Raw genomic sequence first — 18,943 nt, 5'->3', positions numbered from 1 at the left:
AATTTATTTTAAAATATAGTCTTTAAAGTTTGAATCATAGTCAAGAAAAGTTCTAAGATATTTTTAAAATCTTAAGTTTAGGCTAAGAAATATTAATTGGATATTCAAAAATACAATATCCAATTGTATCCAGTGTCAAAAATGTGAGTAATATAGAGACCAGCCACCAAATACTCTTATGAACATATAATATATAAAGCATTAATATATAAAACATTTAGATTTAAAAACAATACAAGTAAATTTATTCATTTAGCTAACATTTATTTAACATTACTTTGTGACTTCCTGCAAGGAACTGCCAGTTTCTTGAGTAGGTGATTCAAGTAAACATTTGTAATAATTATACAACCCCGAATTTGGGCTTCTAGCCTCCTAAACTGTGAGAAAACAAATTTCTGTTTGTTAAATCCACCCATTTGTTTTATTTCTGTTATAGCAGCACTAGATGACTAAGACAGAATTTGGTACCAGAACACTGGAGTGCCTCTCTAACAGATGCCTAAAATGTGGAAGCAGTTTTGGAATTGGGTAATGAGTAGAGGCTGGATGAGTTTTAAGCTGCCTAATAGTAAAAGCGGAGCCCTGGTAACATACTGGTTAAGAACTCAGCCGCTAACCAAAAGGTCAGCAGTTGGAATCCACCAGCTGCTCCTTGGAAATCCTGTGTAGCAGTTCTGTTCTGTCCTATAGGGTCGCTATGAGTCGGAATCGACTCAATGGCAATGGGAATGGAACGGATAATAGTAAAAGCCCAGATGGCCTGGAAGACACTGTTTGTAGAATTATGGATGTCAAAGGCAATTCTGGTGAGGTCTCAAAAGAAAGTGAGGAGAGATATAGAGAATGTTGCTGGAAATTTGGACATTAAATGTGCTTCTGCTGAGGCTTTAAAAGAAAATGATGAACATGTGATTGGACAGTGGAAGAAGGGCAGTGCTTTTTATGTAGTGGCAAAGAACTTGTCTAAATTATGTTCAGATGTTTGGTGGGAGGTAGAACTTGTAAATGATGAACCTGAATATTTGGCTGATGAGATTTCTAAGGAGGATCTTAAAGGGGCGGTGTGGTTTCTCCTTGCCGTTTACAGTAAAATGCGAAAGGAAAGAGATGGACTTATAAATGAACTGTGCAAAATGAAAACAAAACTTAAAGATTTGGAAAATTTGGTTGTACAAACCAAGGACACATGTCCTAGAATGTTCACCAAGGACATGGCTACACGATCTTTTGTTAAAGAGATTAAGCCTGTGATTGATGGATCTAACCACCTACCACAGCAGAAAACCATCAGCTTAGACTAAATGGGACAGGGAATGAACGCTGTCTGCCTCTTGGAATTCTACGGGCAGGAAATAGGCCAAAGTATCTACATCTCTTGTCCTCCGAGAAAAGAAAAGGACCATCCCTGGAGCAGCTTGGAGATAGAAGAACTGTTGGAAGGAGCAGGACCTTCTCAGTTTCAAAGGGTAGGGCCACAGCCTTCTAGGTTTTAGAGTCAGGGCTGCTGTTAGGTTTGCCAGGGGGTTGGGGCTGCCACCCAAAGCTGAGGGGGCAGGGCTCTCATGCCCAGGGGGCAGAAGAATGGGACCTGCTGGAGCTGAGGGTATGGGGTCGCCACTCAGATGGACTAGGAGAATGGGGCTACCCAAAGCGGAGGGAGCAGAGTTTCCATCCCAGTGGGCCCGGAAGGCAGAGCTGAATCCCAGGGCCGAGGGGCCTCCACCTAGAATCCAGGGAGCATGGCCAATACCCAGAGTCTAGAGAGCAGGGCCATTGTCTAGATAGTCTCAGAAAACAGAGGATTATTCTCAGTCCTTGAGAGCTAGTGTAAATTGTTCTGCTGTGTTTTGGACTTGCTTGGTTATCCCTTCTTTCCCTCCAGTTTCTCCATATGTAATGGAAATGTCTACCTTGTACCTGTTCCACCACTGTACTTTGGAAACAGATAACTTGTACTCTAGATTTCACAGGTTCACAGATGAAGAGGAATTTTGCCCCAGGATAGAATACACCTAAAGTCTCACCCATATTTGATTTTGATGATTTAGAGGATATTTTAGACTTGGAGTTGATTTAAGACTTTTGGGATGATATGCGCCTTCAGGGCTCCTTTGTATATTTTAAAAAAAAAAAAAAACCAAACCCATTGCCGTTGAGTCAGTTCCGACTCATAGCAAACCTAAAGGCTGGCAGTTTGAATCCACCAATCGCTCCTTGGAAAACCTATGGAGCAGTTCTACTCCAGCAGGTCCTCCTTGGAGACCCTATGGGGCAGTTCTACTCTGTCCTATAAGGCTGCTATGAGTCAGAATTGGATGTTACGATGAAGTGAATGTGTTTTACATGTGGTAAGGACATGAATTTGGGGGGACCAAAAGTTGGAATGTCATGGATTGAATTGTGTCCCCAAAAAATATGTGTCAACTTGGCTAGGCCATGATTCCCAGTATTGTGTGGTTGGCCTCCATTTTGTGATCTGATATAATTATCGTCCATTCTGTGATGTGTTGTAAATTGTAATCTCTATGTTAATGAGGCAGGATCAGTTTAGGGTGTATCTTGAGTCACACCCTTGCTTGAGTCACACCTTTTATCTTACAAGAGATAAAAGAAGAGAGAAGGAGCAGAGAGGAGAAGGACCTCACTACCACCAAGAAAGAAGAGCCAGGAGCAGAGCACATCCTTTGGACCTGGTGTCCCTGTGCTGAGAACCTCCTAGACCCCTGGGAAGATTGATGCCAAGAAACATGGAGATCTCCAAGGAATGCTAGGCCCCCAGATGTTGAAAGGAGACAGCAACCTTCCTCCAGAGCCGACAGAGAGAGAAAGCCTTCCCCTAGAGCTAATACTCTGAATTCGGACTTGTAGCCTCCTAAACTATGAGAGAATAAGTTTCTGTTTATTAAAGCCATCCACTTGTCATATTTCTCTTATTACAGCACTAGGTAACTAAGACAGAGGACTAAGTGTTTTATTTCATTATTTTATTATTTATATTTTATTTCATTAAATTTGTTATTATTCATGCATTGTTGTTGTTAGGTGCTGTCAAGTCGGTTCCAACTCATAGCAACCCTGTGTACAACAGAATGAAACACTGCCTGGTTCTGCGCCATCCTCACAGTTGCTGTTGTGCTTGAGCCCATTGTTGCAGCCACTGTGTCAGTCCATCTCATTGAGGGTCTTCCTATTTTTCACTGACCCTTTACTTTACGAAGCATGATGTCCTCCTCCACGGACTAGTCCCTCCTAATCACATGTCCAAAATACGTGAGACGAGGTCTCTCCATCCTTGCTTCTAAAGACCATTCTGGTTGTACTTAGTAACCTTAGTAGATCATTTAATCCATCAAAGTGTAAGTTAACACATGCATAAAATGTAGCTGTACCACTCCTAGGCCTGAAGGGCAATGGCAAGGGAGTGGGGCCTCCTTATGGAAACTTTGGTCTTCCATAGAAGAATTTAATCACTACCGAACCGTGGCCAGGCAAAGAAAGAGCTGGGGAATAAATACCCTCATTTCCTCTCCCACCTACAAACTTGCTGTGCCTCCTATTGACTGAACCTAACCAGAAACCAGAAGGCAAGGCTTACAGCCTTCTGGGGCACAGAGCAGGATCGACAAGAATGGAGAATAAATCTGAGAACACATAGAATATCCAGCACAGATATTTTTTGTTATCTCCATATTACATGTGAAGTAACTGAGAAGTCATTAACTTCCCCAAGTTTACAAAGTTAGTAAATGGCTAGAGCCTGTTTCATTCCAGAGCCTATGCTTTAACCATTGTGCTGTATTCTGCTCAAAACCATAAAAAGTCAAAGGAAGCATGGACTACAGACCAGGCATTTTACTGTGTACTAAAGATACAACATTAAACAAGATAAACACTGTAAATTATTTGAGGATAAAAGCCAGCATCTTTAGGAATTGTGTTCCACTGCTAGTTCAGCGAGTTAAGCAAATTGTTTAGTCTCTCAGATAAAGGCCTGGAGATAAGCATTTCAGGGCTGGTATGTGGCCTTATGGAGCCCTGGTGGCACAGTGGTTAAGAGCTCTGCTGCTGGCCAAAAGGTCAGCAGTTGGAATCTACCAGCCATTCCTTGGAAACCCTATGGGGCAGTTCTACTATGTCCTATAGGGTTGTTATGAGTCAGGATCGACTTGATGGCAACAGAATGTGGCTTTATGAATTTATCAGGGACCTGGATTCCTTCTGCCTTTCTCTTCAACCATCCTTGGTGTTGTGTGGCTTCTGTTCTCAGATTCACAGTATGGTTGCTATAGCCTCGGCCATCACTTCTGCATTCTGAGCAGGAAGCAAGAGGAAGAGGTGGCGGAAAGACCATCTCACATTTAAAGGAGTTTTCCCATAAGTTCTGGCCAGCATCTTCAATACACATCGCATTGGCCAGAGTCGAACTGCCCCGTAGGGTTTTCTAGGCTAAAATCCTTACAGGAGCAGATCACCAGGTGATCTGGGGAGCCTCTGGGTGGGTTCGAACTGCCAACCTTTCGATTAGCAGCCAAACACCACTGCACCACCAGGGCTCCTTTTTTTTGAGTACCATGGCTCCTTTTTAATATCAAGTTTTTATTTACTCTCTCCCCATACAAATATAATAGTAATAAAACTTTTCATATCATTTGATTAAGAAAATGAAAATGTACAAACAAATTCTGTACCATTTGCTGTAATCCTGAGGATGTGTAACTTGGACTATAGAAGTTGTTTTCAAATTATTTTGTCTAGGATCCACAGTTAAGAAAACCATTTTATATTGTGACCAAGTGATGATCACACAGTTTCTCAAACCAGAAGTTACCCTTACTATGGCAGGTACTCTGATATTTCTGGTCTATTTTTTCTCAATTCTTGTCTTTACCCACTAAATTGATTTTGTAACCCATAGGTAGAGACCTGCATTTGAAAAACGCCAGCATAGACGTTCTTCTATGACTGGGAATACTGAGAGTCTTAGACTTTTCACTGATACGTCTTTTCCAATCACCCAAACTTTTTAGATTATGTGAGAGAACCAAGCAATCCTGTTTTACTCTTAAGACTTTTCCTTATATTCTGTAACTATAAAAAACAAAAATACAAATAAAGCACTAATAAAACTGGCAAGACTTTCCTGACCAAATGATGACTTTATTTCTCATCACTAGTTAGTAAACTAGCATTCTGGCCTGTACTTTGGTTTCTTTTGGATTTGGTTAGCTTCAGCCACTTTTGAATTCTCTTGATAGACGGCACCTGGCCTTTTCCGAATGACTTCCTTATTTTGCCCATGGAAGTATCTTTCTACAGCCAGAAGCAAAAAGACAAATATTGTATGGTTCTACTTATATGAAATATCTAGAAAAGGCAACTTCATAGTGACAGAAAGTAGATTAGTGTTTACCATGGGCTGGAGGGAGGGAGAAATGGGCCCAGAGTTTCTGTTTTGGGTAATGAAAAAGTTTTGGAAACAAACAGGTGTTAGTTGTACAACATTTAATTAATGCCACTGAATTGTATACTTAAAAATTGTTAAAATGGCAAAATCTTATATATATATATATATATATGACCACAATAAAAAGAATTTTTTTTTTTTTATAGAATTTAGGGACTGTTTAGAATGGATATAGTAGGTAAAAAGGGAGAGACATCTAAGATGTCACTGGTTTAAGTGACTGAGTAAATAATGATACCGTTCCTCAAAACAGAGAATATGGAGGAGCTGGGGAGTTCACGTTAACATACGGAATTTTAGTTGTCTGTGGGGACCATCCATGTGAAAGTATTTGTAGCTCAAGTTAGAGATACGGGTTTATTGAATGAGGGAGGAAGAGAGGGTCCCCTGGCTTATTTAGTTGGTAATTTTAGCTGGCCACAGTCATGAATAAGTTCAGAGGCGCTGATCACTAATGTTGCTTCCAACATTTTGTGTATCAGCTGTAACATATAAAACAATATAGAAAAGATAATGTATAAGGAATTGTACTTATCTCTATACCGATTTGCTTATGTATGTTTATATATATATACACACACGCATATATGTGTGTGTATGTATGTATCTGTGTGTATACACCAAAAAACCAAACCGATTGTCTAGTCAATTCCAACTCATAGCAACACTACAGGACAGAGTAGAACTGCCCCACAGGGTTTCTAAGGAGTGACTGGTGGATTCAAACTGCCGACCTTTTGGTTAGCAGCCTGAGCTCTTAACCACAACACTACCAGGGCTCCAAAGGGTTGTTGTTAGGTGCTGTCCAATCGGTTCCAACTCACAGCTATCCTGTGTACAACAGAAGGAAACACTGTGCAGTCCTGTGCCATCCTCACAATCATTGCTATGTTTGAGCCAGTTGCTACAGCCACTGTGTCAGTCCATCTTGTTGAAGGTCTTCCTCTTTTTCGCTGACCTTCTACTTTACCAAGTGTGATATCTTCTCCAGGGTCTAATCCCTACTGATAACATGTCCAAAGTATATGAGATAAAGTTTCGCCATCCTCACTTCTAAGGAACATTTCTGGCTGTACTTATTCCAAGACAGATTTGTTCATTCTTCTGGCAGTCCATGATATATTCAATATTCTTCACCAACACCCTAATTCAAAGGCATCAGTTCTTCTTCGGTCTTCCTTATTATATTGTCCAGCTTTAATATGCATATGAGGCGGTTGAAAATACCATAGCTTGGGTCAGGCACACCTTAGTCCTCAAGGTGACATCTTTGCTTTTGAACACTTTAAGGAGGTCTTTTGCAACAGATTTGCCCAGTGCAAATATCATTTGATTCCTTGACGGCTGCTTCCATGGGTGTTGATCGTGGATCCAAGTAAAATGAAGTCCTTGACAACTTCAGTATTTTCTCCATTTATCATGATGTTGCTTATTGGTCCAGTTGTGAGGATTTTTGTTTTCTTTATGGTGAGATGTAATCCATACTGAAGGCTGTAGACTTTGATCTTCATCAGTAAGTGCTTCAAGTCCTCCTTGCTTTCCACAAGTGAGGTCGTGTCCTCTGCGTACCACAGGTTGTTAATGACTCTTCCTCCAATCTTGATGTCGTGTTCTTCTTCATATAGTCCAGCTTCTCAGATTATTTGCTCAGCATGCAGATTGAATAAGTATGGTGAAAGGATACAAACCTGACACACACCTTCCCTGATTTTAAGCCACGCAGTATGCCCTTGTTCTATTCCAATGCCTGTCTATTGGTCTATTTACAAGGTCTGCATGAGCACAATTAAGTGTTCTGGAATTCCCATTCTTTGCAAGGTTATCTATAATTTGTAATAATCCACATAGTCAAATATATATATTTAGGAATGTGGTCCTTCATAGTTTTAAGCAGATATAAGTGAGAAAGGAGTAAACTGTGTATTTAATTGACTGTAGTTTACTATAGGATGGGGCAACATTTTATTCTATTGTACATAAGGTTGACATGAATTGGAGCTGACTCAATGGCAACTAACAGCAACAAGAATCTATTGTATAAAATAGGATGCTTTGACTGGAATCCATTGCCTTATATAAGGAATTCTGAATGCTTTATCCCGAAACAGCCCCACCCCACCCCGCCCCCGCCAGTTGTTTGGGCTTTTTTGTTTTGTTTTAGTATTCTCTACAGCCCGGCACTTTTTCAAGCTGACATGATTAAGCAAGAAATGAAGCACTCTGGTAAATGCTTAGCAAGTCAGAAGATCTAAAATGAAATAATTTGGACATAGTAATTCTTCAGTAAATATTTATTATGTGGATGGATAGCCATATCTATAAAGATAAGACAACTAAAAAGAAGTTATGTCCTTGATTTTTATAATTTTCTTTGAAAATAGAATCAGTTCATAAAATACTAACCTTTGTAGAATATGTTAAATACAGACTTTGAGCAAAAAAAAAACCACAGATGTGTTTTCTTCTACATACATGCCAGATTATTTCTGTTAAAGGACAAAACCTTTGGCTTAAGCGTCCTTTTGGTTTAAGAAAAGCAATTTTTTACTAAAGTTTTACATAAAAAGCCTCAATGTATGTACTTAGTTCTGTGAATTGCCTCTCTTGTCCTACTTGTAAACATTTTACTTGATTTTCTTTTTTTTTTTTTAACAGACCAAAAAAGAAGCACCTGAATGGTCTAAGAAAGTAAAGATGAAGACCTAGAATTTTGGACGTATTTGCAATGTCTTTGTTTACTCTGAATTTCTTTTTCTGATGGAAAAAAGCTTATCTTAATCATGTACCTGACTTTTTTTAAATAACTAATTTAGAAGTTTAATGTTAAATTAGCATATTTTGACAATAATTAAAATATACAAAATACAAAAGGTAGTATACTTTCTATTTGGTTTTGTCTATTTTTTGATACAGAATAAATCAATTATACTGTATTTATGATTTACATTTTGGAGCTTTCCTAATTGTTACATTGTACACAGTACATTTTAAAGTGTCTGGCTTATAAATATGTAGTTAGATATGTATTTTCTAGACTATATAAATTAAAAATTTTAAATGTCATAAAACAAATACTAAGATGTTTTACGTTTTAAAAAATTAAGAATCATTTGTGAACTGACTAGAAGTCATCTCAAGTATCTAATAATGGTGGTCAGATACCATATTGATGGATATGGATTGGTCATTCTTTCTCTGGGCTCTGTTTTTCCTTATATTTTATATTATTATTCACCAATAAAATTTGGTAGAAAGTCTGCTATCCCATTGGTCAACTAAAAATCTGGCAGAAAGTCTGTTGTTAAATCGGTCAAAATAATGCTGGTCCAGATGCAGAATGGATAAAATTTCTTGTCATTAGATGTGTTCCCTTTCTTATTTAAGTTCCATAATTTTAAAAAGAGAGAGAGGGAGGAAGGAAGATTGTGACTCTGTGTGTGTGTTTGTTTATGTATTTTTTAACCTGATATATATTCTCAACCTTGACACTATTGACATTTTAGGTCAGATGATTCTTTGTTCGGTGAGGGGTAGGGAGTGCATGGGATGGGAGGCAGTCCTGTGCATTGTAGGATTTTTAGCAGCATCCTGGCCATTCACCACCAGATGCCAGTAGCAAACCAACCGTCGCCATTTGTGACAAGCAAAAAATGTCTCCTGTCCCCCAAGTGGCAAACCACCCCCCCCAGTGAAGAACCAGTGATATACATATCAATGATTATCCCTGTAGATATGAGAAAAGAATACTGTCTCTTTGTTGTGTTCTTTGAAGTCACAATACTGTGCCATTAGTTGAGTCTGGGAAAATCCTTTGATAATAATATATGCTCAAACATTTATTTTTGGCCTAAAAATCCTAGTCTCATCCCCTCTGTTTGTTTCATTTGAATACATCTTACAATATATGACTTTCTGCAACAAAGGTTTCTCAGGCATGCATTTTAAATCCAGGATGACTTTATAGTTCATTAAAACTAAATTAACTTGAAGATATAATTTTAATGTTTCCTTTGTTCTAGTGTAAAAACATCACAAAGTTTAGTAAGGCAAAAAACAAGGTTTTATTCGGCATATGTTCAAAGAGGCAAAAGGGGGAAACGGAAAAGCCTGCTGTCATAGGCATGTCTGCCCAAGCCCGAGGAATATCACAGAACGGACAAAGGTGGAAAACAGACAAGCATGCTCCTAGAACCATGTCTGCCTGAGCCCGAGGAATATCACAGAACAGACAGAGGTGGAAAACGGACAAGCATGCTGCTAGAACCATGTCTGCCTGAGCCCGAGGAAAACGGACAACCCTGCTGCCAGAGCCATGTCTGCCCCAGCCAGAAGGAATATCACAGAACAGACTAAAGTGCAAAACGGACAACCCTGCTGCCAGAGCCATGTCTGCTGGAGTCCGAGGAACATTACAGAGTCATTGGTATATATTAATCTTACGAAATGGACAAAACCACTGAAAGTTTTACCTTTTCACAGATTGGCTAGAAACTGCCCGACCCCAGTGATTCTGCATTTTGAATTGTCACTAAATGCTAATAGAAAAAGATAAGAGTGAAATGTCTTTTGTTTTCTTTTTGTTTGGTTTATGTGAAATGTTCCCTAAAAGATATTTTCTAAGATTGTCCTAGCTATTGTCTTTATATCTCAGGGCCCAGTTGATGTGTCCTTTTGAGTTTTTGTGATTCCAGCTCCAGCTGGGTCACATTCTCTATGCTCAAGGACAGGGAATAATGGCTCCAATATTATCTCCTAAATCACCTTCTAAAATACTAGAAGAAAACATCTATTTTATTTTCAACTCTATTTATTAGTATGAAAGCATTTTCTAATTTAGTTCAATCAACCCAGTTTGTTATGTGTACATATTTTAATCTAAAGGAATATTGACTGATTATCCAGGTCAAAGTAATAATGTGAACAAAAGCACAGAAGTAGGAAAATTTGAAGCTAATTCAAGAAATGGAAAATCCAGTGATGAAGAAACTGAGGAAATCGTCCTCCCTCCTAATCTGTAATTCTTTATTTCCCTCCTCCCTTCCTTTCAGATGTAGATATGAATTGCTGTTGTTGTTATGTGCTGTCAAGTTAATTCTGACTCATTGCAACCCTATATGACAGACTAGAACTGTTTCATAGGGTTTCCTAGGATTTAATCTGTATGGGAGCAGATCAGCAGGTCTTTCTTCTTCAGAGCCGCTGATGGGTCCAAACTGTTGACCTTTCAGTTAGCAGCCAAGTACTTAACCATTGTGCCACCAAGGCTCCTAGATATGAATTACTTTTTTAAAAAAACTAGTTCCTTCTATCATTTCCTACCATAATTACTATTAATAAATCTCAGAGTTAGATTCTGATATGCAACTTTTTGGAAAACATTTGTCAATTTCTATTTCAGATGCCAGTCTTCAGGCTGGGTTAAACACCTTTCTGTGTTCTTCCATAATACTCTGTATTCTGTACTCTTTAATTCTACGTACCACATTTTATTATATTGTCAGTTTACTTGTCTGTTTCCTTGAAGGCAAGAATTTATGCTTTTTTGGTCTTAAGTACTTAGAACTGTGCCTAGATCTTAAGTGGTAAATGTTTATTGAATGAATTTGGGCATACAATGACATGCAATGATTTGTATATCTTAAATTAGAGAGAGGTTTTTTAGTATCATACAATCTATTTACTACAACCCTTGCCTTTTTTCTAAATTTTCAGACTTTCACTTTTTCCTTACTTTTTAAACCTTACTTGATCCTCTCTTGGCTTTCCATTTTTATTTAATTAAAAAATACATAAAAACGAAATTAAACATAGCATTCTTATATTTTTTTCCTGGTGAATGTTTTTTGAAATGGTTGCTCAAATGTAAAAGTAATAGCTACAATTATCACAGTTGCTGTGTTCCATGTGTTCTACTCCTTAACTTGTACAATCCTCACAGTAATTCTGCTAAGTAAGCATTATCTTCATTTCTGAAATGAGGAAACTGAGACTGAAGAGTAAGTAAATAGCCCAAGATCACACACTCAAGAAATAATAGAAGTGGATTTGAATCATGTCTCTCCGATTCCAATGGCAGTTCCCTTTCCAACACAATACATTGTTTCTCATATTTTGCTCTTGTCACCACCAGCCACCCCCAGCAGTATGGAAGGAAGGAGGAAACAAATCTCGTGTCCATCAGATTTTCTTGAGGAAAAAAAAAAGTCTGTGGAATTTAACACAGTTGCATGTTTGTTCAAGACCAGTTCATGGATATCAAATCTATTCCTAAAGATATTAATGTTTGGGTGATAAAGGATTCTAATGTTAAAAGAATTCCGTGATTCTTCTAACAGTTCTTACTAGGTTAATAGTATATGGTCAACTTTTCAGAACAAGTTAAATGACATTATTTTATTGATTGATACATCCTTTCATTCAACAAACATTAAAAACCTAAAATATGTAAGATATTCAAACTATGGATTGTTTTTCTTTATCCTTTTCTCAGAGGGCCCTGAAAAAGAACCCTATTATATCTCAAACACCGAAGAAGGGAGCTTATTCTTATGATCTTCAATATGGAAATGTCTAAAAGGAAGAGCTACCATATAGTCATGCAAAGTACTCTGAATTCCCTGTGCTTACCAGCAGTGGTTGGAGAATCATCTGCTAGGAATTTTAAAGACAAGATTCCCACGTTTAGGGGAGGTTGAAGTCGTTAATGAGCCAGATTCCCTCCCATGCTAAGATCCTGTGACAAACAGGAAGACTACTATATTATAAATAATATATATCTAAATCAGGCTACATACTGCATTGGGCAAATATGCTGCAAAAGACCTCTTTGAAGTGTTAAAAGGCAAAGATGTCACTTTGAGGATTAAGGTGTGCCTCACCCAAGCCAGGGTATTTTCAGTTGTCTCATGTGCATGCAAAAGCTGGACAATGAATAAGGACAACTGAACAAGAATTGATGCCTTTGAATTATGGTGTTGGTGAAGAATATTGAATATACCACGGACTGCCAAAAGAATGAACAAATCTGTCTTGGAAGAAGTACAGCCAGAATTCTTAGGAGGGAGAATGGTGAGACTTCGTCTTACATACTTTGGACGTATTATCAGGAGGGCCAGTGCCTGGATAAGGACATCATGCTTGGTATAGTACAGGGTTAGCTAAAAAGAAGACCCTCAACAAGATGGATTGACACAGTGGCTGCAACAGTGGGCTCAGACATAGCAACGATTGTGAGGATGGTGCAATGTTTCATTCGGTTATACATAGGGTCACTATGAGTCGGAACCAACTCTACAGCACCTAACAACAACAACAAATCAAAGATGAGAATTCCACCTAATTCTTGGAAGAAACATTGAAAATACTACTGTCTTAATTAAGGAAACTGCCTTGTTTCTGAACCAATGTCCTCAAGTGAAATTGATGCTGTGTTTTTTTCACCCTGCTTAATCTATAGGATAAAAAGTTTGGTTTTACTATAACTTTCCCACTAATATTAGATAGGCCAATAATATACAATACAAAGTAGTTTATTTTAATATTACTCATTTTAAATTTAATAAATATTATAAATGCCTAAAAGAAAGACTTCCTTAGGCTTAGAAGTCATCAGACAAGGCTAGCCGTTTAGCTACCAAGAGTCCTCACAAGGTTAGTCAATTTGTCACATTCCATAGTCTGGTCCTCAGCTCTGCAGGCTCAGAAACTTACATTTTATTAATGCACTGAAGGTGACACACATCTTTCAGGAGGATACCCACATTCAGTACTATATAAACCAATGTATTCATTTTTAGTGAGAAGTAAAATTCATAGAGTATGATGTACTGGGGTCAGTACAGCTGGCATGTTCTCCTATTTTCCCTCAGCTTCTGCCATGCTGTGCACTTATCATTTTCCTCCTTCCTCTCAAGCTGTTTGCCTCTTCTACCTGATCATTAAACATTTTTCGGGTTTTTTTCTTTCCTAAACTCTTTTTTCTCCCCACTCTATACTTACTCTTTTGCTAATTTCCATTCTCTGGCTTCAGTTACTATATACAGTATTCCCAAGTTTGGATCTCTAGTCCAGACTTTTAATTTAACACCTGCCTACTTGACATCTCTGCTTGAGTGTCCTATTGTGACCTCAAACTTAACCTATACAAAACTGAACCTGCCAAATTTCTCCTCAAGTGCTCCGGTTTCAATAAATGTTACCACCACCTATTCAGTGGCTCATACCACAAACTTAGGAGTCACTCCAGACCTTTTCCTCAGTAATAATACTCAGCATTCAATCACCACGCTCTGTTCATCTGCCTCATAAATATTTCCTTTTTTTTTTTAACTTTTTATTATGAAAATTTCAGTTATACAAAGGAGCAGAGGAAACATCTTGGGATGATGAATATGTTCACTATCTTGATAGTGTTGATGGTTTTGTGGGTATATACATACGTCAACACTTATCAGTTTATTGCATGTCAATTGTACCTCAATAAAGAAGTTTAAAAAGAAATCATCACTTAGCAACTCTTAATAAAATAAATGATTCAGGCAACCATGAAATGATTCATTGGTCCTTTAGCAATGAATGATAAAGCAATTAGAGGAAAGAATAATAGGGAACTTTATAATGAAGATATCAGGCCATAATCACCTAAATTCACTAATCAAGGTAAGCATCACCAAAAAGGAGACAACCAGAAATTACGTGCCTCTCCATGTGATGTAATGTGAAGTACAAAATACCTGTGCAGTCTCCTTGCCCAAAAAAAAAGGTTATACCAAATCAAGTCTTTAGATCTTACTTCTGGCCTACAGGCAAAACAAGAAATAGATCAAATTAAGTGAAACCAGAGGAAGCAACCGACTAAATCCAGAATGTGGACCTTGTACGGAACAACTGACCTGGTTTCTTACAAGTCAATGACATTTTTAAAAAATGAAGAGGAGAGAGGAAACATAGCTAAATGCAATGTGGACCTTGTGTGTATCCTGATTTGAACAAACTAAATATAAAAAAATGGCTTTTTTAGGCAACTGGCAAAATTGGAATAGGGTCTAGTTATTAGATAATGTTCGGTAATTCTAATTTTGCTATATGGGATAATGGCATCGTGAATATGTAAGAAAATATCCTTATTTTCTTCAAGATGCATTATGCTAGAAGTGAAATGACATGAAGTCTATAATTTGCTTTAAAATATTCCAAGGGGAAAAAAGAGGAAGAAAACGAAATAGATAGGGCAAAGTACTGATTTGTTGGACCTGGGTGATGGATGCTTGCTTCTTTAAATGCCTGGTAATCTTCAGTTGGATACCAGACATTCTGATTTTTACTTTGTTGGATGCTAGATTTTTTTTTTTTTTCTTTTTTTGTATTCTTAAAAATATTCTTGAGCTTTGTCCTGGAATGCAGTTGTGTTACTTGGAACCAGTTTGAACTTTTCAGATCTTGCTTTTAAGATCTGTTGTTGTTTTTGTTGTTGTCGTATGTCATCCCGTTGATTGTTAGGTGGGACCCAAACAGCATTTACTCTAGGGCTAATTTTTCTCCACTGCTGAGGCAAGACCTTTTTGAGTATTCTACCAAATGCCCTGAGGATTATAAGATTTTCCAGTCTGGTTGGTAGGAACAGGCATATTCCCAGCTCAGAGTGAGTACTGTGTTCTGTTCTATCTAATTCCCCCGCCTAGAGTAATGTCTTCACTCTCGTGTGCTGATCAGTACTCTCCTGAATATGTGAGGGAGCCCTTCACTAGACTTCCAAGGTTTTATCTCTCTGCAGATCAGTCTTCTCTGGTACACTGTCCTGTGAACTCTAGCCACGTTGATCTCCCCAAACTCTCAGCTCAGTCCTCTCAACTCAGGGAGTTCACTAGGCTTTATCTGGGTTTCTTCTCCCTGCTCAACTACCTGGAAACTCACTCGAGGTAGTGAGCTGGGCTCACCTTGTTAGTTTCTCTCTCCTCTCTCACCTCTCTCACACACACAGAGTATGAATTAAGGCTTAAAAATATTCATTTCTTCAATGTGTTTCAATTAGTTGCGGTTACTATTGTTTTTTATATTCCAGTTATCCCATCTTTGGCCAGTGGGAACCGCTTCAAGCTGACTCATTGGCTATTTGATAGCCTTTTTGGCTTTTTAAAACAGGAAGTTGTTTCAGGTTCATTTTGTACCTTTCCTACCCCAGAGCTAAAATCAGCCATTTCTCCAGGAACCCCTGGCTCCTTTTGGTGAATGGTATTTAGAGATTACAGTCTGGGCATTGGAAATATGCATTGTTTCTAGGCCTGCCTTGTTCCTAGGTTTTTTCACTAGACAGAGCTATGAAATATGTGTTTTTAAATAGAGAAAACCTGTGAGTTCCTACTGATGCAGCCAATTCAAATTTAAGATTAAAATATTTTAGTTTTGATTTTTGACTTGTATTTCCCATTTCCTGCATGTAAAATTCCTATCACCACCTTAGTTCAAACCATCGTGCCCTCTTCCCTAGGTTACTTCAGTAGTCTCCTAACTGATCTCTCTAAATCTACTCATGCCTCCCTCCAAGCCGTTCTCCTCAAAGAATGATGTTTGTTGGTTTGTTTTTTACATTATTTTAATTTAGAATATAATGCACAGTTTATACAGGATATTTATAAGACATGAATTTGGGAAACAGAACAAGATGCAATTGAGGTATAAGCTAAGAGCATATTGACTTTTTATTATTTTATCTTCTGGGCTTTACTTTTTTTTTTTAAATTTTCATTTTATAGATGAGCCATAAGCTGGAATCAACTCAACAGCAACTAACAACAACATAGATGAGTACTTTCTAATGCAAAAACATAACACAACGTTTTACATTAAATTATGTGGCTAAAGAAACAGACTCTGAAATGTATTAAATAGTTTAGAACTTATCTCACAAATTGTCCCGAATAGAATACAATGATATAGAATAGAATTTGAAAAAGGCTGTCCTTTTAACCCAGATTCAATATTAAAAAAACTTTTCTAGTAATAATGGAAATTTTCTCCTAACAATGGAAATGCGTATGTATCCCTTACTAGGGAAAAAAAAAGTTTTAAACTTTAAACATTTAAATTGTTCAATTATACCGCTTATAATTCAGAACTAGTATGCCTTAGAGCTGACAGACATCTTCATAAAAACTAATAACAAGTAGTTTCAAGTATGCAAGTGTTTCAAAACTGAGGTGCCTGGTATGCCCACAGTGGCTGGCTCAGATGTAAGCATTACTTCAGTTTGTGACTTCTGCATTCCTGAGAATGTAACCTTGATTTCTTCATATGCATATGGCCCTGGGCCTCTGGCTGGGTGGAACCAGCAGACTAACTTCTTCCCATCATATGCATGTGGCCTTGGGCCTCTGGCTGGGTTTAACCAGCAGACTGACTTCTTCCCATTCATATGCATATGACCTTGGGCCTTTGGCTGGGTGGAATCAGCAGATCCTGGCCCCCTACCAATCATCTTGTGATCTGCCTTTGAGCATGTACTTCCTCAGTTATGTGAATGTACCCAATCCCCTTAACCCACATATACTCTGTTAACCAATCCCAACCAAAGCCCTGCTTCAAGATGACCCACCTTCCATTTCACTGATTGGTCGCCTACCAATCAGAATGTTGTAAGCCAAGTTCCTGAGTCAACCCTGTAGCTGTGTCGTGTGACTGCAGCTTTTCAGAGCACTGATTTTCACTTCGTGAGATCCAGCATGCCCCCAGCTTGAGCTGCCTTTGCTGTCAGTAAATCTGTTTACTTTTATATTAAACAATCTGTGTTATTACTCGAAGAGACAAGCACAGAAAGATATATATAGCAGTACAATTATAATTTTCTAAAATGCCCTGTCATGTACAATAAATGAATTAAGAGCAGAGGAAAAAAAAAGTAATTTCTTCCCTCAAGCAATCAAAACCTATGCCCTATTATAAACTAGAAGAAAATATTAGAAACTGATCCAAAAACTTGAACTTCAGCTTTGCCACTTTAGGAAAATACATGGAACACTTTTCAGTTAATTTCTCATCATACTTTCCTTCAAACTGAAGCCAAGAATATGCAACAGATAGATAGATAGATAAAGGAAAAGAGGGACCTATTATTAGCTTACTGGGTGAGGTTTAGTTTATAGTGATAGTGTCTATATCCTGAACCCTAGAGAAGGCATTAAATCTAAAAAGGTTAGTGGTTTGAGTCCACCCAGAGGAGACTCAGAAGAAAGACCTGGTGATCGGTTGTCATTAGTTGCCTTTGGAGTCAGTTCTGACTCATAGTGACCACATGTGTGCAGAGTAGAGCCACTCCTTAGGATTTTCAAGGCTGTGACCTTTCAGAAGCAAGTCGCCAGGCCTCTCTTCCATGGTGCCTCTGAGTGGGTTCAAACCCCCAAACTTTCAGCTAGTAGTTGAATGCTTAACCATTTGCACCACCCAGGGACTCCCCGGGCATTCTACTTCCAAAAAATCAGCCATCAAAAACCCTATGGAGCATAGTCCTACTGGGACACACATGGTGGGGGGCATGAATTTGAATCGCCTCCACAGCAACTGGCTTTTGGGTTAAACCCAGTAGTGTGTTAGTAAAGGGTTAACAACCAGCTCCCAGGAAAAGGGGCCATGATTTGTAGCATTTGCAGATTTTCAAAGTGAGATGGAATAAATACTCAGAGCTGGGAAGAGATGCGTACATTTGGCTCTCCGGAGCTAGTTCAAGTTGGCTCTCGCACACCACTAGCAAGGCCCAGGGGATCCAGCCCCTGCCTGCTTCTCAACCTCTTCTTAAACTCTCCGAGCTCCTACTTTACGCAGCATCTTCACCACATGCTGCTTCCTCTGCCTAGAATACTGTATCCCCCTCCCCTGGCTAACTCTTCCACATCCTTTAGGTCTCAGACTTTCATTATAAACACACAGTATGAGAGAAGTAGGATGGTGATATAAGATGTATTTCTTACTATAGACCATTGTCACAAAAGCTTCTAAAACCACTGCCCTGGACAATGCTAGGATGGAAAATGCCATCCAGACTCATTTTATCGTTTTCAGAATGACAATGTCAACACCACCCCTGCCATTACCACACTCTCTCTTTACAGATGTCGATTTCTTCTATCCAGTTACATTCTGGTCCTATTAGCCTAGGAGCCTATAAACCTTCCTTCTAGGTCACTTTGAATAAGCTCTGGTGGTGCAGTGGTTAAGTGCTCAGCTGCTAACCAAAAGAGATTTGAACCCACGAGCCGTTCAGCAGGAGAAAGATGTGGCAGTCTGCTTCTGTAAAGATTATAACCTTGGAAACCCTATGGGGCAGTTCTACTCTGTCCTATAGGGTCACTGTGAGCCGGAATCAACTCCACAGCAATGGTTTTCTCGTTCGTTTGTTTCGGTCACTTTGCATATCTCTGCTCTAATCCAGTAAGTGGTGATTTCATTCACAGAGGACAACTTTATTCTCCAATTCTTACTTGCCAC

General features: G+C 38.5%; 1 protein-coding gene across 1 annotated transcript in view; it reads left to right on the top strand.

The window, feature by feature from the left end:
• The window catches only part of PIBF1 (progesterone immunomodulatory binding factor 1), a 264,067-nt gene extending 254,919 nt beyond the window's left edge, over positions 1–9,148 (top strand). Inside the window, exon 18 of the mRNA XM_023726735.1 lies at positions 8,123–9,148. Coding sequence (XP_023582503.1) covers positions 8,123–8,173 — 51 coding nt within the window. The 3' untranslated portion in view covers positions 8,174–9,148. The remainder of the gene's footprint in view (positions 1–8,122) is intronic.
• Positions 9,149–18,943: the final 9,795 nt, after the last annotated feature.

This window comes from Trichechus manatus, unplaced genomic scaffold, assembly GCF_000243295.1.
Source record: "Trichechus manatus latirostris isolate Lorelei unplaced genomic scaffold, TriManLat1.0 scaffold00013, whole genome shotgun sequence".
Lineage (NCBI taxonomy): Eukaryota > Metazoa > Chordata > Mammalia > Sirenia > Trichechidae > Trichechus > Trichechus manatus.
The sequence above is the reverse complement of the archived record's forward strand: the minus strand, read 5'-3'. Positions and strand labels throughout refer to the sequence as shown.